The 26,329-nt window shown below is 44.2% G+C and overlaps 1 protein-coding gene and 1 non-coding gene across 4 annotated transcripts in view; one reads left to right on the top strand and one right to left on the bottom strand.

Annotated features, from left to right (window-relative positions):
• myo9aa (myosin IXAa) overlaps positions 1–26,329 on the bottom strand; it is a 298,687-nt gene that overhangs the window by 46,454 nt on the left and 225,904 nt on the right. For all 3 annotated transcript variants that reach the window (XM_078199938.1, XM_078199939.1, XM_078199937.1), the window contains 8 exons: positions 23,488–23,527; positions 15,580–15,702; positions 13,094–13,174; positions 10,249–10,359; positions 8,245–8,367; positions 6,714–6,863; positions 6,010–6,314; positions 3,631–5,379 (listed from right to left, as the gene is read on the bottom strand). In XM_078199938.1, coding sequence (XP_078056064.1) covers positions 3,631–5,379; positions 6,010–6,314; positions 6,714–6,863; positions 8,245–8,367; positions 10,249–10,359; positions 13,094–13,174; positions 15,580–15,702; positions 23,488–23,527 — 2,682 coding nt within the window. The remainder of the gene's footprint in view (positions 1–3,630; positions 5,380–6,009; positions 6,315–6,713; positions 6,864–8,244; positions 8,368–10,248; positions 10,360–13,093; positions 13,175–15,579; positions 15,703–23,487; positions 23,528–26,329) is intronic.
• trnat-ugu (transfer RNA threonine (anticodon UGU)) lies at positions 9,119–9,191 on the top strand. Its single transcript has one exon. It is a non-coding gene; the product is annotated as a tRNA-Thr (tRNA).

A 26,329-nucleotide genomic window follows, 5' to 3' on the forward strand; every position in this document is an offset into this window, starting at 1 on the left:
AGTTATACAGCACAGAAGGAGATCCCACAAAGGCATTCGGAACATGGAGTTCAAAGCCTCTGTTAAAATAGCATTCTTACCTCTCTTATGCTGAAAAAGAGTTCATTAAACAATACTTTTGCAACAATTACCACTTAACAACTTACGCCATCGTTGAAAGTGAGTCAGTAGCTTAGAATGTCCAAAACGTTTAAGAAAAATATTGGCTCTAAGTTAATAGCACCAATAGCAGGCTGCTTTCGGTGAGTTGGGCTCTGAACAATCCGACTTACCAGGGCAATCTATACATCTTTGGCACTGCAGGCTGCCTTGAAGCAGCCTACCTGCCACGGCTAAACAGGCATCCTTTTCTCAGTCAATTTCCACCTAAATGAACTATTAGAAAATAGCACTGTGGTACTAGGAATTGTCAGTCACAAGAGGTAACAAGGAACCAAAGGGGGTTAGAAACCCTTAAGATACCAATTCAGCAATGCAATCAGTTTAAATCCTAATAGATCAAAATCCCTGAAGCTTTATGCAGTGGCAAACCTCTCATGAGCTATCAAGCGATTACAGCATGACAAACACACTCTGAATACAATGCTTTATGATGATACTTAAAGAGAATTGGACACCACTAGCACCGTTCTAATACTGTGATTCCAGTACCACACTTATCCCCTTTGTGACTCTCTTCTTCCTAATTCTGCAGAATTCTACACCGTATCCCCTCTCACTCTGCATCTCAATTCTGTTAAGACTCCAGTTCCACTTAATTCCCTCTCTGGATCTATATTCCTTCATTTTGGTTAAAGCTTCAGTTTTACATTGCCCCCCACGCCTCTATCAGATTGGCGAATTCTGCAACAATACGGTCCCACTCTCTTTCTGCTCACGTCTCTCCCTTTTACTCATTATGCAGGACTGCAGCTCCATACTTCCGCTGCACACAGCACTCCCTTACTTTGTAATTCTATAGGACTGCAATCCTGTACCTCTGACTGTGCATGTATCGTCTTTCCGAGCGAGGTGCGACATTGCAGCAGTTAACCAATATAAAAGCATCAAAAACCAATCACACTACAATACTGTGTTATTATTGCTTCATCTCTTGCAGGAAAAACATATTTTAAAAAGGGTCCATATTAAAGAATGCATTTTGTGTTGGTCATACGAAGAAATGACACAACTTCTAGTTTAGGTACTGTCATGCCCCAGCAAAGTTAAGCTATCTTCATACGATTTATCACACACTCTCAGGTCAGCTGCAGATTAGGTTGGGAAAAAGGTAAAGCACTCCGAGATGAAGTGCAGCCACAGCAGAGCATGACTCAAAAAGAGGATACACAAAGATCCAGAATGTTATCATAGAATCCCTACACTGCAGAAGCAGGCCATTCGGCCCATCGAGCCTGCACTGACAACAATCCCACCACGCCTACCGCGTAACCCCATGTATTTAGCCTGCTAATCCCCCTGACACTAAGGGGCCATTTAGCAAGGCCAATCAACCTAACCTGCACATCTTTGGCCTGTGGGGGGAAAAACTGGAGCACCCGGAGGAAACCCACGCAGACATGGGGAGAACGTGCAGAATATACACAGTCACCAAAGGCCGGAATTGAACCCAGGTGTCTGGCGTCGTGAGGCAGCAGTGCTAACCACTGTTCCACCGTGTTGGAAGTAGGGAGAGCAGGAAGGAGGGGATAGGTCAAAGCAAAGCTCCCTCTACACTGCTGCGTCAAACACATTCAGGTTAGGTATTGTACAGTTAGATGCAAAACTCTCTCTGACAACATCCCAGCCATGTTCCTAAGCCTCACCCTCAGAACAGCAACCTCTGATCACTAGTTTCCCATTTCTCACAGTATCTTGTGGTATTTCTGAATGAGATTCAGAATTTACTGACAAACTAGAAACAATTTTGTGTGCTCACGTGCAGAAGACTGCCCAAGACATCGCTTTCAATCTTAAATTATTATATATTACTAGCTTTTGGTGGTAGTCAACAGATTTGATTGCTTGAACTACATTGAGTTAAATTTATAGTAAATCTTTTGCTTCCTCAGAAAGAACAGTGCATAAGACTGCACGAGCAGATGGATAGGGTGAGCATAGATGGGTCCGACGGCCTTTTTAGACTTTTCTCTTTGCAAATGCTTTACATCCTAATAAAAGTAAAAACAAATCCAGAAAATAAATTGACTAAGTTCTTTGCAACCTTGGTTTTGTCCTATGGGCCAAAATCTTTCACCCTTTCTGTTGAAGTTGTTAAAAAGAGTGCAATCAACCTGGATGTTAGCCTCCAATGCCTTTAAATAACACCTTTACTTTGTACAGTGTCTTAGGCCGGTTAACATCTGTCACAGGGAAAAGCCATTATAAAAGATATTATAGTAGGGCACTTGGAAAAATTCAAGACAATCAGGCAGGGTCAACATGGTTTTGAGAAAGAAAAATTATGTTTAATCAATTTATTGGAGTTCTTTCAAGGAGTCACATACGCTGTGGATATAGGGGACTGGTGGATGTACTTAGATTTCCAGAAGGCATTTACTAAGGTGCCACATCAAAGGTTGTGGGGAAACAAAAGGTGTGGAGTAACATATTGGCATGGATTGAAGACTGGCTAGCCAACAGGAAACAGGTTGCAGAGCTCGGAGGCGCAGAGGGACCTGGGTGCACTACTGCACGAATCACAAAAGACTAGCATACAGGTACAGCAAGTAATTAGGAAAGCTAATAGAATGGTATCATTTAATGCAAGGGGAATTGATTACAGAAGTAGGGAGACTGTACATCAGGTGTACAGAACATTGGTGAGACTACATCTGGAGTATTATGTACACTATCAGTCTCCAAATTTAAGAAAAGGTATAAATGCACTGGAAGCCGGTCAGAGCAGGTTTACTAAACAAATACCAGGAATGGATGGGTTGTCTTATGGGGAAAGATTGGAGAGATTATGTTTTTATCCACTAGAGTTTAGAAGAGCAAGAGGCCATTTGATTGAAACCTTTAAGATCTTGAGGAGTATTGCCAGGGTTGGATGTGGAGAGGATGTTTCCTCTTGCCGGAGAATCTAGAACTAGGCGTCACTATTTAAAAATAAGGGACCGCGCATTTAAGACAATAACAAGGAGAAATGTTTTCTCACAAAGGGTTGCAAGTCTCTGGAATTCTCTTCCTCAAAAGGCAGTGGAAGCAGAGTCTTTGAAGGTTTTTAAGGCACAGCCAGATAGATTCTTGATTAACATGGGGGTGAAAGGTTATTGGGGTCAGACAGAAATGTGGGGTTGAAGTTACAATCAGATTTGCCATGATCTTATTGAATAGCAGAGCAGGCTCAAGGGGCTGAATGGCCAACTCTTGCTCCTAATTCGTATGCCTGCACGTTTTGAGCAAATTTGTTAATTATTTTTCGGACATCTCTAGGTCTACTCAACTTCACACATTAGCTCTTTACCAACGGAACAAGCAGATGGCCGGCTCATTGGCATTGGCACAATTCTTCACCACTCCGTCCCACAGCCAAATATTAAATAATAATGATCACAAATTGGCAGTCTATCATTCTGCTGGCAGTACCAACATGCCATTGTGCAGGAGTTAATTTGGACACTTGAATATTCAAGGAAAATAACTTACTTGCTTAATGTAGTCTTGTCTTTGGGCAAGAAGAACAAGACATTGGTCCTGTCCTTGGCACTGCCATCTGCAGATTCCTCCCTTGTGGTCACAGTCCCTTTCTGAAGTTTAGGCTGTCGGGATCGCTCTAGACCAGGGACAGGTTCACGGGGCTCCAAGCTCAGCTTCGGGGTCCATCCATCTAGCTTATTCATTTCGTGTTGGCCACTTGATTGCAACTCCTTCTTTTCAAAAAACATGCTCATTGGTCTATCTTTTACTCCAGGGCAATTTGAGATATTATCATTTTCAAAAAATTCTGCAGTGTTCAATATTTTAGACTCAATGGTTGATACTGAAAGAGGATCTGAATTGATATTGGAATCCCATTTTCTCTCTGGGTGCAAAGCAAGGCAGGACTGAGGTCTGTCTACTTGCTTGCTTGGAGATCTGAAAGGCAGGGAATCATTCTGTCTGCATTGCTCTATCTTCTGTAATGCTTTCCCTCGCTGCTTCTCAAACATGTCCTTCTCTCGCTTTTCAAATACTTTGCGTTCTTTCTCCAGGATTTCAGTCTGCTGCCTTATCTGTTCCATCATCTCCTTCTCATTCTGCTGCCGTCTCTGCTTCTGCCTCTCTGCCTGCTGTACATTTAACTGTTCAAGTCTTTCCAGAATTGCAACTTGAGGGAAGGGATCTGTGCCTGCATGGTCCACTATGTTAGGCAGTTCATCTTTAGAAAATTCACCATCAAGTGGCTGATTGAGTGAAGTGCCGTCATCCTCTCCCCCTTCCGTTTTGGGTCCAGCAATAGTGCCTTCGTCTGTATAGTGGTCAGAACTTATAATCATAGTGTCATTTGGCTTAGTGTTGTTGAACAGACTGTCATGATTTGGCAATAGGGTAGAGAGACTGTTGTCTGGTTTAGGACTAGAAAACAGGCTGTCACTCGACCTCGGGCTGGGAGATCGATCTTCAGAATTTGATCTTTGAGAGTGAAACGAAAACTTTTCATTGGTTAATCTCGGACTTGTGGAAATAAGACTAGGATGGTTAGTGTTTGTGTGAGGAGGACTGGAAGACAGGTTCTTTCCACTCAGTCTCAGGCCAGTGGACAGGCTATGATCGTTTGGCTTGGGACTCGTTGAAAGATAATCCTGAGGAGTATGCAGGCAGGAATCAGAGACTGGATCATCGCAAACGGTCAAAGACTGCTTCCTCTTCTGTCCATCTTCATAGCCGGGTGCCTCAAAACTGCCCCTCGAGCTCTCACTGTCTGGGGTTCCCTGCGGAGATAGGGAGTTAACGCTGTCAGATACCAGCTCAGTGGACCAGCGCCCCTCCTCCGAGGGCGACACGCCTCCCGATCTCACCTTCAGCAGTTCCAGGCTGAATTTGGCCTGCTCCAACTCTCGCATCCGCCGGCTGTGCCGCTTGGCGCGCACCACTCTCTGCTTGTCAGGGTCTCCAGAAAGGGAATTCGGCCTCTCCCTGACAATCACACCCTGCAGTACATTCGCGCTATTGGAAAAATCAGCAGCTTCGCCCTGCAAATCTACAGAGTCATTGTTACATTCGGAACGGGTTTGTTCACTGTCATTTTCTTTTGGAGTGTGAATCTCATTTAGTTCATCTGCAAATTTGTTCAGATCGGTCCCGGTGATTTCAGGGAGGTTTTCATCTGGGAGAGGTTTGTCCGCGGTCCCTTCCTTTTCACCTTCCTGCTGCCTTTTCATTTCTTTGAGTTTCTGTCTTCGCAATGCCTGAAACCTGAAATTAAAAGTAGGAGTTCAATTCTGAGCATTCAAAGCTCCGGCATCTGTGCAAATTGCTCCAATTCAATTAAATATTAATGAAGGTCACTGATAGCTCAGTAGATAAATGTACTACCCATTCCGACTAGAAGTTTCCAAGTTTTGGAATGTGTTGCCGCAACAGGGCGGCTGCACGGTGGCACAGTGGGTTAGCACTGCTGCCTCCCAGCGCCAGGGACCCGGGTTCAATTCCCGGCTTGGATGGCTGTCTGTGTGGAGTTTGCACGTTCTCCCCGTGTCTGCGGGGGTTTCCTCTGAGCGCTCCGGTTTCCTCCCACAGTCGGAAAGACGTGCTAGTTAGGTGCATTGACCCGAACAGGTGCTGGAGTGTGGCGACTAGGGGAATTTCACAGTAACCTCATTGCAATGTTAATGTAAGCCTTACTTGTGACACTAATAAATAAACTTAACTTTTTTACTTTAACAGAGATTGAAAAGATGCTGCAACTATCCACTGACTCTAACCAGAACATAAGCCCTTTAATGCTGACTAGAAGATAACAGCGTATCTGTGGCTGCCCATATATCCCATCCAAATCAAGAGTACACAAGCCAGCAGACAAAACTAGCTCTGTAGAATAGTTACCTGCGCCGCACCACAAAGCCTCTGTTTGCTGCTTGAATCTTTATGATGCTGTCCCTGAATGCTTTGTACGTTTGCATCTCCTTGTATCGTCGCCAGTGTGTCTGAATGCACAGCGCTGCCAGTTTATACCTGCAGTAATCGTGCCAGCACCTCTGTATGACAACTGCTGCATCGTGCATTTGCATGACCATCTTTCTCTGTCTGTAGCCTTTCCACACAGCCTGAATACTGGTCGCTGCCGCATTTAAGACACTGGGGTCCGTGTAAATGAGGTTCTGCTTCATTTTGTAGCTCCGCCAATAATTCTACAAAGAAAAATTGAAGAGATTATTAAATAAAATCTGTTCAGGCAATCTCAGGTTAGTTCCAGACCGCGAATGCCCAAGGTAAACTTGACACTGGATTGGCGATTCAACCGATGAGGCAACTGCCCTGCATATACTCTTTTCGAAACTCCAGATCCACAAAGCTCAAACAGGATAAACGAGTGAGTATTAATAGCACAAATAGAATTGAGTGCCCAAGCATTATGGCCAAGGCAGCATATGGCAGACTTGGCTACAGTTTGGATAAGTGATATTTATGCGGGTCAGGGCTACTTTTCTGTTGTCAATTCGGAGAAGATTCCCCGTAAGACTGGTGTTAAGATGTGTGTTGAGGTCCTACCAACTTAAAGCTGAGACGTAGCAGCGTGGAGTACAAACCTGTAATATAACTGCCGCCTGCTTCATCTGGAGAAACTGCCGCCGCTCGAGTACGGCACGGAACCAGCTCTGAAGCAAAACGATTCGTGTCAGGACCTCCTTATGTAGCATGTCCTGCAGCCTCTGTCGCTCAGTCTCCTTCATGAATATCTACGGGTAAGCAGGCACAGATGTAACAAACAAACAATACTCGCGAGAGAGGGAGGGAGTTATGGACAAGTAAATACACCAGAACGTTGGTCAATTGAAACATTACAACACCTTCCCCTCGTACAGCATTTTCAATGCAGCAAAACATTATGCAAGAGAAGGAATCAAAATGGCATGATGTCCCCATTCAAAGCAAAGTTAAAAATTGGAGAAATACAGCATAACCGAGAGGCTGGAGATAGGTTCCAAGGTCATATGGGATGAGGCAACAGGAAAGTTATGAATAAATGAGAGGATATTTAGGGGGAATAAATCTCAATCAGAACTCCTGCTCGTTATCTCGTGACTCCTGCTGGAAAGTGCACGTCTGTGGACATTGGATGGGGGCGACATCACGTTCAATTACAATGCCCCAAATGGCTGTTTACAGCAGCCACTGCCCAGATTCAGAAATGAAAACTGGTGTGGGAGTGCTGTTGGCTTTATTCATGTTCAGCAGGAGATTTGGCCATCAGGAAAACAAAAGGGCAAAGCAGACATTGTTTTTAAAGTAACAAGAATCTTTCTACATATCTTCTTAGAATCTTCAATGTGAGGTTACATCAAACAAATGTAAGACATTAGGGTGGCACAGTGATTAGCACAGCTGCCTCACAGTGCCAGGGATCCGGGTTCAATTTGGTGACTGTGTGGAGTTTGCACATTCTCCCCATATCTGTGTGGGTTTCCTTCGGGTGCTCTGGTTTCCTCCCACAGTCCAAAGATGTGCAAGTTAGGTGGATTGGCCATACTAAATTGCCCCTTAGTGTCCCAAAACACGTAGCCATGATAGGGAGATGTCGGCATTGGACTGGGGTGGGCACAGTAAGAAGTCTCACAACACCAGTTTGAAGTCCAACAGGGTTTATTTGGAATCGCGAGCTTTCGGAGCGCTGCTCCTTCACTCACCTGATGAAGGAGCAGCGCTCCGCAAGCTCGTGATTCCAAATAAACCTGTTGGACCTTAACCTGGTGTTGTGAGACTTCTTACTGTGCCCAAAATGTGTCGGTTAGGGGGATTAGCCATGGTAAATGTGTGGGGTTAGTGTGAATAGAGTGGAGGAGAAGGCCTGGGTAAGATACTCTGTCAGAGAGTCAGTGCAGACTCGATGGGTCGAATGGCCTCCTTTAGCACTGTGGGAATTCTATGATTCTAGATTGTAAAAGAAATTTCATGATCAGAACAATATGATCTATCAGCCCTATCCAATGTAGGACACAAAATGTGTACCGTATGTTTGTCAATTGATAGGAATTTCCATAGCAGCTTTTGTTATCTGTGCACATCATATCTGAGTGAGTGTATGTATCAGCAGTTTCATAAAATAAAACCATAACCTACCATTGTTTCGCCCACTTGATAATTGGTCATGTTGAGGTTCACATTTCTCAGAAATTCCCCGATACTACACTGAGAACAGACGGTGCCTTGTGGCAAAAGCACACGGAAATGAGCCACAAATTCCTGAAAAATGATACGGAAACATCACAAAATGCATTTCACTTCAGGTCTATTGCTGCACCCAAATGCATCAGTTAGACACTGGCGTGTAAAAACACTCCACTGCAAGGAAGACATTATTCAGCAACAACTAGGAGTAGAGATCAGACGTGGATCACATTCCAAATCAACCAAAAGTGCACACCCCTTATTAGGTATTAATTTATCAATAAATAATTCTAGGATAGTTTCAGTTCCCAACCTTGGCCTCCTCTGAATGAGTTAATCTCAGCAAAGGCAGTAATCTGGGCGGCACGGTAGCACAGTGGTTAGCACTGCTGCTTCACAGCTCCAGGGTCCCGGGTTCGATTCCCGGCTCGGGTCACTGTCTGTGTGGAGTTTGCACATTCTCCTCGTGTCTGCGTGGGTTTCCTCCGGGTGCTCCGGTTTCCTCCCACAATCCAAAGATGTGCGGGTTAGGTTGATTGGCCAGGTTAAAAATTGCCCCTTAGAGTCCTGGGATGTGTAGGTTAGTGGGATTAGCGGGTAAAATATGTGGGGGTAGGGCCTGGGTGGGATTGTGGTCGGTGCAGACTCGATGGGCCGAATGGCTTCCTTCTGCACTGTAGGGTTTCTATGATAATCTATGATTCTATGATTCTAATCGGGACACAACAATGGGCCTCAGTGCGAGGGAGGAGATGAAGAATAGAAAATTCAATCAGGCGTTCCATTCTTGATCATCGATCAGGAATCCGGCTAGAAACAAGCAGTTGGTTTCATAGCTCAGTAGTTAGAGCACTAGTCTTGTAAACCAGTGGTCGCGAGTTCAATTCTCGCTGGAGCCTGAGGCTAAAATTTAGCTGACGGCAGCACGTTAGATGGGAAACTGTGGAGAGGAGACAGACTGGTTAGATTAATGGGCAAGAAGATTTCATTGCTGAACGAGATAACTCCTTTGCTGGGCGGCACAGTGGCAGAGTGGCTAGCACTGCTGCCTCACAGCGGCAGGGACCTGGGTTCAATTCCCGGTTCGGGTGACTGTCTGTGTGGAGTTTGCACGTTCTCCCTGTGTCTGCGTGGGTTTCCTCCGGGTGCTCTGGTTTCCTCCCACAGTCCAAAGATGTGCAGGTTAGGTTGATTGGACATGCTAAGTTAACCCTTAGTGTCTCAGGATGTGATAGGTTAGAGGGATTAGCAGGGTAGCTAAACGGGGATAGAACCTGAGTGAGATTGGTGTCAGTGCAGACTCGATGGGCCGAATGGCCTCCTTCTGCACTGTAGGGATTCTATGTTGACCAAGTGCGGTTTGATAATGATATTAGCGACAACCCAACAGCCTGAAACCACTCACTGTGTTTGAGAGTGAATTTTGGTCACTGGGAAGTGATACCAGCAACCATGAAACTATAATCCAGCGAGAGTTGTCACCTTCAGGAGAGAGGAGAAAAACTGAGGTTTTTTAAAAAAAAAATGTTCCACAAAACTCAGGTGGTAGAAATGAGCCATTGGGTTTTTAGACAGTCTGCTCTAAGCAGCACAGCCCACATGCAGTGAAAACTACAGTCACTGGTGTTAATGTTGACAAGAACTCAACTCAGTTTTGTATTTTTAAAAAAATATCAAATGCTGGCTTACATTTGCTGAAGTTTCAAAAATGCAAACCAACCAATTCAAGCCCAGATACAAATTACCCCCCTAATCACACCCCCCATGGCTAAATTCAACTTGGTTTGACCTCAGTGATGATCATGTCACAATCACTGTTAATTCAGTTCAAATTATCAGCTGACCCACAATGTTTACATTACAATCTTAGAATTGACACCAGCCCTAAATCTGAACCAAAGTATAATTCAGCAGTGCATTAGAATTGCCGTGCCCCAAGTAACCAGAGGTTCTCACCTGGAAAGTGTACTTAATACTGTATCCGGATTGTCGTATCCTGACTGTTTCTAACATGCCAGTGTACCTCAGCTGCCTCAGGACTAGGTGATCATTGAAGCGCAATGGAAGCTGCAATGTTGACAAAAAAGGTTATGGGGAGGTACAGGGAGCGACAGTTTCAACATACCAGTAATAATTCACAAAGGCAAATTTCACATGGCTTCTCCCCAACCCGGGAAGGCCCTGTTAAAACCCAGTGCATATTCCTGGTCAGAGTGCAGGAAATACACATGACAGGTGATCTCTCTCACTCCGAAATATAAACTCATTACCTATTCTTTCCAGCTCACCTTCAACCACGACAGTGCTAACAAAGAACAAAGAACAGTACAGCACAGGAAACAGGCCCTTCGGCCCTCCAAGCCTGTGCCGCTCCTTGGTCCAACTAGACCAATCGTTTGTATCCCTCCATTCCCAGGCTGCTCATGTGACTATCCAGGTAAGTCTTAAACGATGCCAGCGTGCCTGCCTCCACCACCCTACTTGGCAGCGCATTCCAGGCCCCCACCACCCTCTGTGTAAAAAACGTCCCTCTGATGTCTGAGTTATACTTCGCCCCTCTCAGCTTGAGCCCGTGACCCCTCGTGATCGTCACCTCCGACCTGGGAAAAAGCTTCCCACTGTTCACCCTATCTATACCCTTCATAATCTTGTACACCTCTATTAGATCTCCCCTCATTCTCCGTCTTTCCAAGGAGAACAACCCCAGTCTACCCAATCTCTCCTCATAGCTAAGACCCTCCATACCAGGCAACATCCTGGTAAACCTTCTCTGCACTCTCTCCAATGCCTCCACGTCCTTCTGGTAGTGCGGCGACCAGAACTGGACGCAGTACTCCAAATGTGGCCTAACCAGCGTTCTATACAGCTGCATCATCAGACTCCAGCTTTTATACTCTATACCCTGTCCTATAAAGGCAAGCATACCATATGCCTTCTTCACCACCTTCTCCACCTGTGTTGCCACCTTCAAGGATTTGTGGACTTGCACACCTAGGTCCCACTGTGTTTCTATACTCCTGATGACTCTGCCATTTATTGTATAACTCCTCCCTACATTATTTCTTCCAAAATGCATCACTTCGCATTTATCCAGATTAAACTCCATCTGCCACCTCTCCGCCCAATTTTCCAGCCTATCTATATCCTGCTGTATTGCCCGACAATGCTCTTCGCTATCCGCAATTCCAGCCATCTTCGTGTCATCCGCAAACTTGCTGATTACACCAGTTACACCTTCTTCCAAATCATTTATATATATATCACAAATAGCAGAGGTCCCAGTACAGAGCCCTGCAGAACACCACTGGTCACAGACCTCCAGCCGGAAAAAGACCCTTCGACCACTACCCTCTGTCTCCTATGGCCAAGCCAGTTCTCCACCCATCTAGCCACTTCTCCTTGTATCCCATGAGCCTTAACCTTCTTAACCAATCTGCCATGTGGGACTTTGTCAAATGCCTTACTGAAATCCATATAGACGACATCCACGGCCCTTCCTTCATCAACCGTTTTTGTCACTTCCTCAAAACACTCCACCAAATTTGTAAGGCACGACCTCCCTCTTACAAAACCATGCTGTCTGTCACTAATGAGATTGTTCCGTTCTAAATGCACATACATCCTGTCTCTAAGAATCCTCTCCAACAACTTCCCTACCTCGGACGTCAAGCTCACCGGCCTATAATTTCCTGGGTTATCCCTGCTACCCTTCTTAAACAACGGGACCACATTCGCTATCCTCCAATCCTCAGGGACCTCACCCGTGTCCAAAGAAGCGACAAAGATTTCCGTCAGAGGCCCAGCAATTTCATCTCTCGTCTCCCTGAGCAGTCGAGGATAGATGCCATCAGGCCCTGGGGCTTTGTCAGTTTTAATGTTCCCTAAAAAACCTAACACTTCCTCTCTTATAATGGAGATTTTCTCTAACGGGTCAACACCTCCCTCTGAGACACTCCCGGTTAACACGCCCCTCTCCTTCGTGAATACCGATGCAAAGTATTCATTTAGGATCTCCCCATTTCCCTTGGGTTCTGAGCATAATTCCCCTCCTTTGTCCCTGAGAGGTCCGATTTTCTCCCTGACAACTCTTTTGTTCCTAACGTATGAATATGATGCCTGTTCCTCCAAACCTCCTTATTCCTCGAGAAGCATGCACGGCAATGCATTTGCTTCTTCCCTTTCCTATGTCAACATCGTACTGAAACCAAGCTTCATCATGCCATATCCGATGCTGATGCCTTCGCAGGACCTCTTTAGTTCCCTCAGCCTTTCCTCATTACAATCCACAAAAATTCTAAACATGGTCACAACATCTCATATTTATCTAGTCATCTCTTACACTGTTCAATAAACATGGCATAATTATATCAATGGTGTTATGTAGATGAGAAAACCCTACACTCCATCCAATGTAGCATCTCATTTTTTTTTGGAATAATTCAAGAGTTTTTAGCTTCACTGTTGAGGCACCTTTAAGAAGTCTTGCAATACCAGGTTAAAGTCCAACAGGTTTATTTGGAATCATGAGCTTTCAGAGCGCTGCTGAGTGAGTCACTCACCTGATGAAGGAGCAGCGCTCCGAAAGCTCGTGATACCAAATAAACCTGTTGGACTTTAACCTGGTGTTGTGAGACTTCTTACTGTGCCCACCCCAGTCCAACACTGGAATTTCCACATCGAAGCACCTTTAGACACAAGGTTTCAGTGGCTGTTTGTCCCATCCATTCAGTTCAACCTATGTACCTTGGCTCCTCAAGCTATTAATTTTCAAGTGTAGCAATAGATACCAAAAGTCAGTTACCTTTTCAGCATTTGATCGGATGCACTTGACAAAGTAAGGCTCTGCCTGTCCCAGGGTCTCCATGAGCTTATTGAGAGAGGCCTGCGTGGGAGAAAATATAAAATGCCGAATTACTGCAGTACCTGGAGTCTATGGGCGAAGATCAAATGTACACAAAATAAACCGAGCTCAGAAAATGCAATACATCTTAAAAACCCATTAAAGGTCATGCAAGCCACATTGTGGTCAGTCAGAGTTATTTTAGGTGAAGAATACGCAGAACCACAGTTGGCTCAACAATATTCTCCCAAAACTCCTACTTGACTTTCAAATCATTGGTTTACTTCCTATTCTCCGTCGAGTCTGTTTTAATCGTCAGGCTTAGCTAAGCGGTAGCACTTCCTCTTCGAGTCAAAAGGTTGCGGGTTCGAGTCAAAATTCAGACTCAAAACGATCATCTAAGATGACACTCCAGTGCAGCAGCAAGAGCACTGTCTGAGGCACCATCTTTCAGATGAGGTACGGTACGGTAGCACCGGTACGACGGCACAGCGGTTAGCACTGCTGCTTCACAGCTCCAGGGTCCCGGGTTCGATTCCCGGCTCGGGTCACTGTCTGTGTGGAGTTTGCACATTCTCCTCGTGTCTGCGTGGGTTTCCTCCGGGTGCTCCGGTTTCCTCCCACAGTCCAAAGATGTGCGGGTTAGGTTGATTGGCCAGGTTAGAAATTGCCCCTTGGAGTCCTGGGATGTGTGGGTTGGAGGGATTAGCGGGTAAATATGTGGGGGTAGGGTCTGGGTGGGATTGTGGTCGGTGTAGACTCGATGGGCCGAATGGCCTCCTTCTGCACTGTAGGGTTTCTATGATTTCTATGATGAGGTGTTAAAAGATCCCGCACATGATTTCAAAGAAGAACTGGGGAGATCGCCTGCAGGCCTGACTATTTATTCCTCCGTAAGAGTTTTAACACCACCAGGTTAAAGTCCAACAGGTTTATTTGGTAGCAAATGCCATTTATTCCTCCACCAACATTAAAATTAAAATGAGCGAACTGACCATTTTTCTCATTGCTGCGTGTGGAATGCTGCAATCTGCAAACTGGCTCTTGCACTTCCCACATCACACCTATCAGCACATTTCAAATTAGCTGTGAAATGCTTTGGCATGCACCAAGATTAGGGGAGGCGATGGCCTAGTGGTATTATCGCTAGACTATTAATCCAGAAACTCAGCTAATGTTCTGGGGACCTGGGTTCGAATCCCGTCACGGCAGATGGCAGAATTTGAATTCAATAAAAAAAAAATCTGGAATTAAGAATCTAGAAACATAGAAAACTACAGCACAAAACAGGCCCTTCGGCCCCACAAGTTGTGCCGAACATATCCCTACCTTTTAGGCCTACCTATAACCCTCCATCCTATTCAGTCCTATGTACTCATCCAGGAGTCTCTTAAAAGACCCTATTGAGTTTGCCTCCACCACCTACCATTAAGAAAGACCATGAAACCAAGGTCGACTTTCGGAAAAACTCATCTGGTTCACTAATGTCCCTGAGGGAAGGAAATCTGCCGTCCTTAACCTGGTCGGGCCTACATGTGACTCCAGAACCACAGCAATGTGGTTGACTCAACTGCTCTCCAAGGGCAAGTATGGATGGGCAATAAATGCTGGCCCAGCCAGTGACTCCCATGACTCACGAATGAATTAAAAAAAGATGAAAAGGAACTGTGTATACGCATGCTCTTTGCTTCACGGAGCTGCATTTTCTATTTTTAAAAACCTTCAAATTATTTTCCTTCCCTAAAGGAATGTTCTGAAAGCTTCTCCTTGCTTTCAGAGATTAATCTAGAGCACCTTTTCAACCTTACATCATACTGCCTTGACTCAGTTATCAAGCTTAGCATGTCATCTCCATGGTCCAAGCAGCTCAGAAATGATCATATTTCACACAATATTCAATCATCTCAACCTATTCTTATCCTTAATCCCACAGCCACCACAGCTATTAATCTGGCTCTTATTTTGCAGATGAAAATCAACACAGGAATGACTGCATTAGCTGCAAGTCTATTTCATAAGCAGATAACTGAGGACAGGGGGAGAAAATTAGAAAAATACTTTAAATTCCAAGTCTTACTTTGGGGCTGTGGAACCAAATACATGCCAGGAGGAGGAGAAAGAAAACTGCAGAATGAAAATATTGTCCAGGGTGGTGATTAAATATTGCACAAGTGTACATTCTTTATACCACAAGGGCAGAACTGAACATACATATAACTGACACTAAAGCTAAGTAAGGTGTCTTTTGAGTGAGTTAACACACGACAGAAAACCCAAAACCAATTAAATACACACAACTTTTCAGTATTCAAAGAGCTTTCAGAACTCATCAGGTGACTGGTTATTCTACAAACTCTGAGACTGAAGACTGATATTCAACATGTGACACACTGTCCTATTTTGTTGTATTTTAAGATGGAGAATCGGTATTTGCATCATGTATTTACCTGGAATTGAGCACTAATGCTGGGTGTCTTTTTCTTCTTGTGCAAATGAAGCAAAGACTTGGTAATGCGGTCATGAAGTGTCAGGCTTGCCAAGTACTTCAGCGACTTCACGTCTAATAAGTGCTGGGGGTTCAAGATAAACAAAAGTTGCAATGTCAGACCAGCCGAAATCGCTTCCACAAACATTTAAACATGCACTTCTGTGCCAGCACTAGATGGAGAAAATTTAGAGTAAGAAGGTAAGACATCAGAGTAAGTAAGACACATTTCTATACATCTTAGCAATTATTAAAAACTCAAAGAAGAGCAGGTTTCTAACACTAGAAATACACATTAGTCAGCGTCTGTAAAGAGAATAGATCTTATAGCTCTTATTCCATGCCTATCCTTCATCAGAATTCAAGCAATTTAAACAATTATTTTTCATAGATTTATCCACTCCCCTTTTAAAAGCTATTATTGATTTTGCTTCCACTAATGCTTCTGATGGAGCATTCCATATTCTAACAACCTTACGCATAAAAAATTAATCGACAACTGCTCCTTTTGTTGTTCTGGGTAATGATCTTAAATTGAACATCCTCTAGTTAGCAATTTGCTAACAACTTACAGATATAGGTTTTCCCCTTTGATCAAAAATCCTTTCTATTTTGAACACCTTTATGAGACGTCCTCTTAACTTTCACCGTTACGGCGAAAAGTGCCCCAATTTTTCCAAGTCGTTTCTTGGAACAAAAGCTTCCCATTTTTGCCAACATCTTAAGGAAGTTTCCTTTGCACCTTAACAACCTCTGGAGGTAAAGTACCCAAAACATAAAACACTATTGCAACTGCAGCCTAACTATATGACTGTATTACAGGACTGAGGCTGCTCTGCCATCTTTCCCATAAGAGATTACACACGCTTCATTCCATCTTGGCTCCCTCCTGTGTGATTAGGCAAACCACTCAGGCTGATTCAAGCAACCTGTAACACTGGGGACCCAACACTGCATAACAGGTCTATTAAGGACAAATAGGAGGTTTGCTGATTTCGAACAGTAACATTTCTGGTGCGATACTGAACCAAGTTCACATCCCAGTGGGCTAGGTTTGTTAACCGCTGTCTTGGTAGAGGATATTCCTGATGGTGGGGGAGTCCAGAACCAGGGGTCACAGTCTGAGGATTCAGGGTAGACCATTTAGGACGGAGATGAGGAAACATTTCTTCACCCAAAGAGTGGTGAGCCTGTGGAATTCATTACCACAGGAAGTAGTTGATGCCAAAACATTGAACGTATTCAGCAGGCGGCTGGACTTGGGGCGAATGGGATCAAAGGTTATGGGGAGAAAGCAGGATTAGGCTGTTGAGTTGAACAATCAACCATGATTGTAATGAATGGCGGAGCAGGCTCGAAGGGCCAAATGGCCTCCTCTTACTCCTAACTTCTACGTTTCATATTGAAAAGTGTGTGTTCATTGTCAGGAGAGAAGAAGAAGCTTGGCTGTGATCACTCAGTACTCAACACACACACTAAGGTAACCCATTAAAAAAGGAGTGCACTAGCAGTCAGCAACATGGGACCGTACTGCAGCAAGGATAAGCACCTTCAGAAGATGGCAGGAAATCGATGAGAAAAATCTCAGACACTGGAAAATTGAAGTGCGTCATTTTCTTTCCTGTCTCCTGAAGCCATACACATCATTTGCGAAGTGAGAAGATGGTGATTAAGCCATAGGGAATAATACTGACTCATCAGGCTGACCATACTTAGGTCAAGTTTTGAACTGGATTCACAAACACACAAGTGCCTCTGACACACAGTGTGCTGCGGAGACCCGTGGTAAGTTAGGGTGGGGCACTGTTTTAAATCTGTATTTTGTATCTTATGTAGCGATGGAGCCAAGATCCCGAGTAGGAAGAACGGATGTATCCTCTTATTCCAAGTAGTCAAAATACGGCAAGTAAATGGATCCAATTCAAAATTAATCACATCATATTGTTTTAAAAGCTACCCTCAATGTAAAAATTAAGTTGAATTCATATCACAATGCTGCAGGAAGGCAGTGCAGCCTCTCACAGCATCAACACAATGAACAAGTTGTCATCAGGATGCCTGACAATGTGGAGCCCCAACATTACAGGGGGCGTTTCTTGCCTTGTGGCGTCCCAGAAAACAAGCAGCTGCCTCCTGTGGTGCCACGTGCTGCTGATGACACCTCTTTCTACAGCCAGATATTTCAAGGTCACAACTGTATTTTTAAACAACTGTGCAGAAATAATCTTGCAGTTGTTTCCTGCTCGCCCCAGTGCCCTGGAACAAACACCAAAATGCATGTGAAATAGATTCTACGGATTCTAGAGTACAAGCATTTTGCAGATCCACTTCTACAGACAGACTGGAAAATGATGGACACCGTGCAAAGTGGTAGTGTTAAATCTAATTCAAACTGCATTAGTGAGGCTTTACTACATGTATTTTTTCCTTAATTGGATCTCTATCTGTTAAACCCTAGATCTTGTATGATTCCCAACCACAGTGACAACTTACAAATAGTTCATCATTTCTAACGTTAAGACTAATTTTAAGATTTTAATTCAAGAAACATCAGTGTAGTTGAGAAGTGTGAATAAAAGCAAATTAATGCAGATGCTGGAATCTGAAACCAAAAGAGAAAATGCTGGAAAACCTCAGCAGGTCTGGCAGCGTCTGTAAGGAGAGAAAAGAGCTGACGTTTCGAGTCCAGATGACCCTTTGTCAAAGCTGAGATTTTCCAGCTCTCTCTCTTCTGGTTTGGGAGTAGTATAGATGCAGAGTGCTGACAAGTTTGGGAAATTCCAGTTGTCAGCAGTTAGTTTCCATCTTTGATGTCTAAGCTAAGTAACTTGATTTCTGTGTCTGTGCACTGTTGGAGAACAGAGACCACTCCATCTGACGAAGGAGCAGCAAGCTCCGAAAGCTTATGGTATTTGCTACCAAATAAACCTGTTGGACTTTAACCTGGTGTTGTGAGACTTCTTACTAAGCTAAAAGGAGCAGAGCACCTTGCCAGCTGCCAATTACAGTTTGTGCATTCATCATCCATCTCAGACAATGCACCGTTCACTTCTTGACTGCTGCAGCCCCTCCTATCTCATTGACTGGGTCCCCGGTTGAAATCAGTTTTAGTTTATACTTTTGAAACAATCCAATTATCTTTAGCTGCAGGCCAAGTCACACATTTCAATGAGTGAGACATGATTCAGATTTCAGAAATCCAACACACTACAGCTGTATCAGGCCCTGGTTAGACTACATCTGGAATACTGAGAGCTTCTGCACATTGCAACTTAGAAAAGATATACTGGTCTTGGAGAGAATGCAGTGAGAGTTCATCAGAATGTTACCAGGACTCCAAGGATTAGATTATGATTAGAGATTACATAAACTAGGTTTAGATTCCCTGGAATACAGAAGGTTAAGAGCTAATTTGATTCAGGCTTTGGATTATGGAAGAAAGTGATAGAGAAGAGAGAAAGTTTACTCCGGGTAGGCCATTCAGGTAGCTTCTGTAGAAGCATTTCCTAGTTTTGTGGGCGGCATGGTAGCACAGTGGTTAGCACTGCTGCTTCACAGCTCCAGGGACCTGGGTTCGATTCCCGGCTTAGGTCACTGTCTTTGTGGAGTTTGCACATTCTCCTCGTGTCTGCGTGGGTTTCCTCCGGGTGCTCCGGTTTCCTCCCACATTCCAAAGATGTGCGGGTTAGGTTGATTGGCCATGCTTAAATTGCCCCTTAGTGCCCTGAGATGTGTAGATTAGAGGGATTAGTGGGTAAAATATGTAGGGATATGGGGGTAGGGCCTGGGTGGGATTGTGGTCGGTGCAGACTCGATGGGCTGAATGGCCTCTTTCTGTACTGTAGGGTTTCTTCCTTTCTTTCTAAGCTCTCCCACAGAAACCAGAAGATGAGAGCTCAATTAATAGTTATAAATCTGAACTCGATAGATTTTTGCTAGCCCAGGGGCTGGAATTAGGTTATCCACAAACAAATGTGGCAGATTATTTTATTATTTTTACTGTGGGTACTGCAGGCTCGGACAGCAATTTTATTGTCCATCTGTAATTGCCCTTGAGAAGGTGAGCTGACTTCTTGAACAGCTGCAGTCCATGTGGTGTAGGTATACGCATGGTGCTGTTTCAGAGGGACTTCCAGGATTTTTACCCTCCGATGGTGAAGGAACAACAATGTAGTTCCGAGTCAGAATGGTGAGTGGCGAGGGGAACTTGCAGGTGGTGGTGCTCGAATGGATCTGCTGCCTTTGTCTTTCTAGATGGTACAGGTCACAGGTTTGGAAGATGCTGTCGAGAGAGCCTTGGTGAGTTGCTGCAGTGCATCTTATAGATGGTACACACAGCTGCCACTGCACATCGGTGGTAGACAGAGAGAGAGTGGATGTTGAAGGTGTTGGATGGTGTGTCAATCAAGCAGGCTGCTTTGTCCTGGATGGTGCCGAGCTTCTTGAATATTCTTGCACCCATTCAGGCAAGTGGAGAGTATCGCATCACATTCTTGACTTGTGCCCTGTAGATGCTGGACAGGCTTTGGGGAGTCAGGTTAGTTACTCTCCATAGAATTACCTACCCTTGTTGCCACAGTGTTTATATGGCTGGTTCAGTTCAGTTTCTGTCAATGGTAACCCCCAGGATGCTAATGGTAGGGGAATTCAGCAATGATACTGCCATTGAATGTCAAGGAAAGATGGTTGGATTCTCTCTTGCTGGAAATGATCATTGCCTGGCATGTATGTGGCACAAATGTAACTTGCCACTTATCAACCCAAGCCCGAATGTTGTCCTGGTCTTGCTGTTTATGGGCACGGACTGCTTGGGTATATGAATTGCTTGACTAATCTGTTGGACGCTTCCCCAATTTTGGCACAAGCTCAGAGAAGTTAGTGAGGAGGACGTTGCAGGGTTGACAGAGTTCGGTTTGCCATTGTTGTTTCTGGTACCTAGGTCGATGCTGGGTGATCCATCCCGTTTCATTCCTTTTTGGAGATTTTACAGCAGTTTTGATACAACTGAGGTGCTTGCTAAGCCATTTCAGGGGGCACTGAAAAGTCAACTACATTGCTGTGGATCTGTAGTCCAGACAAGTAGATTAGATAAGGATGGCAGATTTCCTTCCCTGGAGAACATTAATCATTTAGTGAACCAGGTGGATTTCCTTTTACAACAATTGATAATGGTTTTATGGTCACTATTACTGGAATTTTAAATTCCAGATTTAGTAACTGAGTTTTAAATTCCACCAGCTGCGGCGTTGGGATTTGAACCCACATCCCCAGAATATTAGCCTGGGCCTCTGGATTATTAGCCCAGTGACATTACCACCTTCCCCCTGATTAACCACAAAGGGAAAAGTCCATAGGATCCAGGGAAAACTGGCAAGTTGCATCCAGAATTACTGCAATGGCAGGAAAGAAAGAATATACTGTAAAGTGTGAATTACTGTAAATGGCAGAACCTATAAGAAGTGTGAATTATGCTGTATATAGCAGAGCCCTTAGGAACATTAACATAGAAGGATCTGGGCGTGCAATCCACAGTCCCCTAAAAGTGGCAACACAGGTAGCCAAGGTAATTAAGAAGGCATATGGCATGCTTGTCTTCATTGGCTGGGACATTGAGTACAAGAGATGGGAAATCATGTTGCAGCTATATAAAACCTTGGTTAGGCCGCATTTGAAATACTGCGCACAGTTCTGGTCGCCACACTACCAGAAGGACTGAGTGCAAAAAAGGTTCACCAGGGTGTTACCTAGTCTCGAGGGGGTTGACAACAAGGAGAGATTGAATAAACTAGGATTGTTTTCACTGGAAAGACGGAGGCTGAGGGGAGACCCGACAGAGGTCTACAAAATTATGAGAGGCATAGACATGGTGGATAGTTGGAGGCTTTTTCCCAGGGTGGAAGTGTCAATTACAATGGGGCACAGGTTCAAGGTGAGAGGGAAAGTTTAAGGGAGATGTGTGAGGAAAGTTTTTCCACGCAGAGAGTGGTAGGTGCCTGGACGCACTGCCAGAGGTGATGTTGGAAGCAGGCATATTAACATTTAAGAGGCATTTGGATGGGTACATGAATAGGGAGGGAATAGAGGGATATGGACCGAGTAAGGGCACAAGGTTTTTTTTTAGCTTAGTTAGATTATCATGATTGGCATGGGCTTTGAAGGCCAAAGGGCCTGTTCCTGTGCTGTATTTTTCTTTACTCTTTGATACTAGTGACCATTGTTTTTATGGCTGAAAGGCCTGTTCCAGTGGGGTTGTACAGGGTTCATTACACAATCCCTTGGTTTCTGTAGCACACATCAATTAATTAGAGTTAAATATAAGGACCATGATTAAGAAGTTTGCAGATGATGTAAAGATTATCCTGGTATAAATGGCTTATCTTATGGAGAAAGGTTGTACAGATTGGGCCTACACCTGCTGGGAATTTTGAAGAATGAAAGTTGATCTTATTGAAACATATAAGATCCATAGAGGACTTGATAGCTGGACACAAGGAGCTTGTTTCCTCTTGTGAGGGAGGCTAGAACTAAGGGATGCAGTTTACAAATCAGAGATCTCCCTTTTAAGACAGGGGTGTGGAGAATGTTCTCCACTCAGGGGATCGTTAGTACGTGGAATCCTCTTCCTCAGAAAGCAGAAGAAGTTGTGCCATTGAATTTATTCAAGGCTGATTTAGATAAGATTTTTGATAGACGAGGGAGTCAAGAGTTATGGGGAGCCAGACAGGGAGGTGGAGTTGAGGACACAACCTGATCTGCCATGATCTCATCCAACGGCAGAGCAGGCTCGAAGGGCTGAATGGCCTTCTCTTGGTCCTAAGTGCTATGAAAACGGACCCCATGTTTAATAGTAAGGAAAATGCTGTCAACTGCAGGAAACTATCAATCGACCGATCACGTGGGAAGTAAAGTGGCAAATGGAATCCAGAGAAATGAGAGATGATTTGACAAAAGAAGGCAAGGGAATACACAATAAATAGTAAGATACTGAAAGTGTAGAGGAACACAGGACCTTTGGAGACACGCCCATAGATTTGTGAAGGAAGCAGGACAGGAAAGTAAGTGGTTAAGACGTCATACAGGACATTTTTCTTATTAGCCAAGGTATAGAATAAAAGAGCAGGGAGTTTATGTTAGAACTGTATAAAACATCAGCCTGATCACAGCTAGAGTACTGTGAATAGTTCTAGCCACCTTGTTATAGGAAGAATGTGACTGTACGAGAGAAAGAGATTTACAAGGTTGTTACCAGGACTAACTATGAGATTATCAGTGAGATCAATAACCAGGGGCAGAGATTAAACTGATTGGCAGAAGGATTTGAGAGGAGTTTGAGAATTTTGTCTCCCAATGTGTTTTGGGGTCACTGAAAGAGTGCTCGAGGCAGCAACCCTCGTCGTATTTGCAAGCTGAGATATGCAGTTAAAGTGCCCTCATCTACAGAGATACAAACAGAGAACTGGTAAGAAAGGTTGCGCTGTTTGGGTTGGTACAGTCACAAATGACACAGGAAGAGGCCATTCAGCCCAAAGTAACTATGATACAGAGCAGCCATGATCCCATTGAAAGGCAGAACAGGTTTGAGGACCTCCTCCTGTCCAGTTTTCCGGAATATATTGTTATGCGTTAACAAATAAATATTTGGATGAGACGGTGACTCCACTGTATACCATATCAATCAGTATAAAATGGGGGGGGGGAAACTGCAGAACAAAATCTCACTGCTCAATTTGAAATTTTAGGAAGGTCACTTCCATATTTGCAGCAAACCCAATAACAGTATTAGAAACCACAATTTGTCATTTTACCCTGAAGACCAGGGACAGATTTAATTTCCACAAAAAAAGGTTTAAAAAGGAGTTCATATTCTCACCTTTGGTAGAACAGGTTTGGTTTTGGTGTTCCTGTTCCTCCTGGTGAAAGAACACAGTAGGTGTTACACAGCAAGTACATCCCATCCAGGCAGCAAGAAGCTAGTGTCACTAAAACAAAGCATTCCACTGGATTTCTTCACTCACTCCCCATGATAATAGTTGTCAAATTTTACTGTATAAAATCCATTTGTAAATATTGATACATGGACCACTATTACATTAACACATACAACAAAATGTTCCAATTTTAAAACAAGTGTCAACCATTCAAAGGAAAACATTAAACCCAATTTGAACTCCAGGTGAGAATCATTTGGGCAGAGGCCAAAGCAGGTGGGAAAGTACCTCATGACCCACAGCAGAGAGCTCAAGAAGATTTCAAATCCCAGTTCTTATCTGGGATCTTGGGTCAAATAATCCTTTCTCCTGAATCTAGCAGGATCCCACTTGCTGGCCAGCTAGCAGAATCTAGCTGGTCAGCAAGTGGGAGCGGGACTGCAAGGAACCCAGAGGAATGGTGAAAGGCCACAGACCCGAAAGGTTAACTGTTTCTCTTTCCACAGATAACGTCAGACCTGCTGAGTATTTCCAGAAGGTTTTGCTTTTTATCAACCCAATGTAATGGTATCAACACTCAGGTCAGAAGAGTTTCTCATGGGTTTGCAAGAGAGGGAAGAGCAAAATTCAGGGAAAGGCAGGTGGCGGCTGTTCTCCCTGGGTGAGATTTTTGTTGGATTTGTTGATGGGCTGAATGGCCTCCTTCTACACTGTAGGGATTCTATGATCTTGCCTGCATTGACCTTGGGTTAAAATTGTTGAAGATCCCAAAGACACAATGGGAGCTCAGTCTGCATATTTAAACACACTATCTTCCACTGAGCATCTTGCTCACCTGCTTAAATAAGTAGGTTAAAATTGCAACTGTGGGATTTATGGGAGCAAATACTGTGTCTATTTTAACTGCCTACTTCTTTACCTCATTAGTATAAGAATTGTTTTTTAACATTAATAAAGTGCGAGCAGGTCAATAACTACAAAGAAATGTAGAAAAGTAACAGAACAGAAAACTCCAGACATTGTCAACTGATGTAAGGTGCAGTCAGGCTGCGGATCAAGAGAGGTTTGATGCATGCCCTTTCAGGAGTCAGTTTGAAAATCATTCCTGAGGAAGGTCCGGGCTACCACTACGTGACAACATCATAGCTTAACCGGGAATTGCCCGAGGTTGGTTAGGCAGGAATATTATGGTTCAACAATGGCGGCTCGATGGCACAATGATTAGCACTGCTGCCTCACAGCGCCAGCGACCAGGGTTCAATTCCAGCCTTGGGCCAGTGTGCGTGTGGAGTTTGCACGTTCTCCCCGTGTCTGTGTGGGTTTCCTCCGGGTGCTCCGGTTTCCTCCCACAGTCCAAAGATGTGAGGGTCAGATTGATTGGCCATAGTAAATTGACCCTAGTGACAGGGGGATTAGCAGGGTAAATATGTGGGGTTACAGGGGTAGGGCCTGGGTGGGATTGTGGTCAGTGCAGGATCGATGGGCCGAATGGCCTCCTTCTGCACTGTAGGGATTCTATGATATAGTCTCTCCTCATAACAAGAATAGTCACCAAGATATGAACTGCAGAAAAAGAGTCATATTTTCAAAAATGCGTTTTTGTTTGTAATTTCTTCAGTGTGAACTCTTGCTGTACCTGTTAATTCATTCGCAAAAATTTTTTATCTGTACAATTTTAATACGGGTACTTACTTTATTTGCATCAATTCACAAAACAAGTGCACTAATAACAGTAAATTCATCATTCTGAAATGCTCACTTTAAAAATTACTTTCCCCTTGTATGAGAGGCAACCATTCAAGTGTCATCCAAACTGGAGTACTTGAATGATTGAAACTCTTCAATGTTACTGACGTTCATGTAAAGAATTAGAGGAGAAAAATGGTGTCCCCACCCGTTTGTATCCCACACAAGGTGTAAAAGTAACTGCATATCTTCTTGTGAATCATTCATTAATGAGGGATGGGTGGGCTAGACGGTGACCATTCTACATAACGATGTAGGAATACTTGCTGTAAAAAGATTTAAACGTGTTGGTGACTGGCAAATTAATTGATATGCTACTATCACGCCTGAACCAAGTGGCCATTCTTTACTTGAGACTTTAGAATCATTACAGTGCAGAAGGAGGCCATTTGGCCCATCGAGTCTGCACAGACCATAATCCACAGCCTTATCCCCATAACCCCACTTATCTACCCTAGCTAGTCCCCTTGACACCAAGGGACAATTTAGCATGGTCAATCCACCTAACCCGCACATCTTTGGACTGTGGGAGGAAACAGGAGCACCTGGAGGAAACCCACACAGACATGGGGAGAATGTGCAAACTCCACACAGACAGTGATCCAAGCAGGGAATTGAACCCGGGTCCTTGGCATTGTGAGGCAGCAGTGCTAACCACTGTGCCACCGTGCCGCCCAAATACCTTGCAAGGTATTCAACAATGGAAAACACTCACTTTCCAACAGGGGTAATTGGATCGCCTGGCTGATGTTTTCTCCTCTTCCTAACTTACAGGCATGATGTGGAGTTGCCAGCGTTGGACTGGGGTGGGCACAGTAAGTAGTCTCTCAACACCAGGTTAAAATCCAACAGGTTTATTTGGTAGCACGAGCTTTCGGAGCACCGCCCCTTCATCAGGTGAGTGCAGGATTTGTTTCATAAGCAGGGCGTATACAGACACAAACTCAATTACAAGATAATGGTTGGAATGAGAGTCTCAACAGGTAATCAAATCTTTACAGGTGCAGACAGTGTGAGTGGAGAGAGGGTTAGGCACAG

Source organism: Mustelus asterias, chromosome 29 (assembly GCF_964213995.1).
Source record: "Mustelus asterias chromosome 29, sMusAst1.hap1.1, whole genome shotgun sequence".
Taxonomy (NCBI): Eukaryota; Metazoa; Chordata; class Chondrichthyes; order Carcharhiniformes; family Triakidae; genus Mustelus; species Mustelus asterias.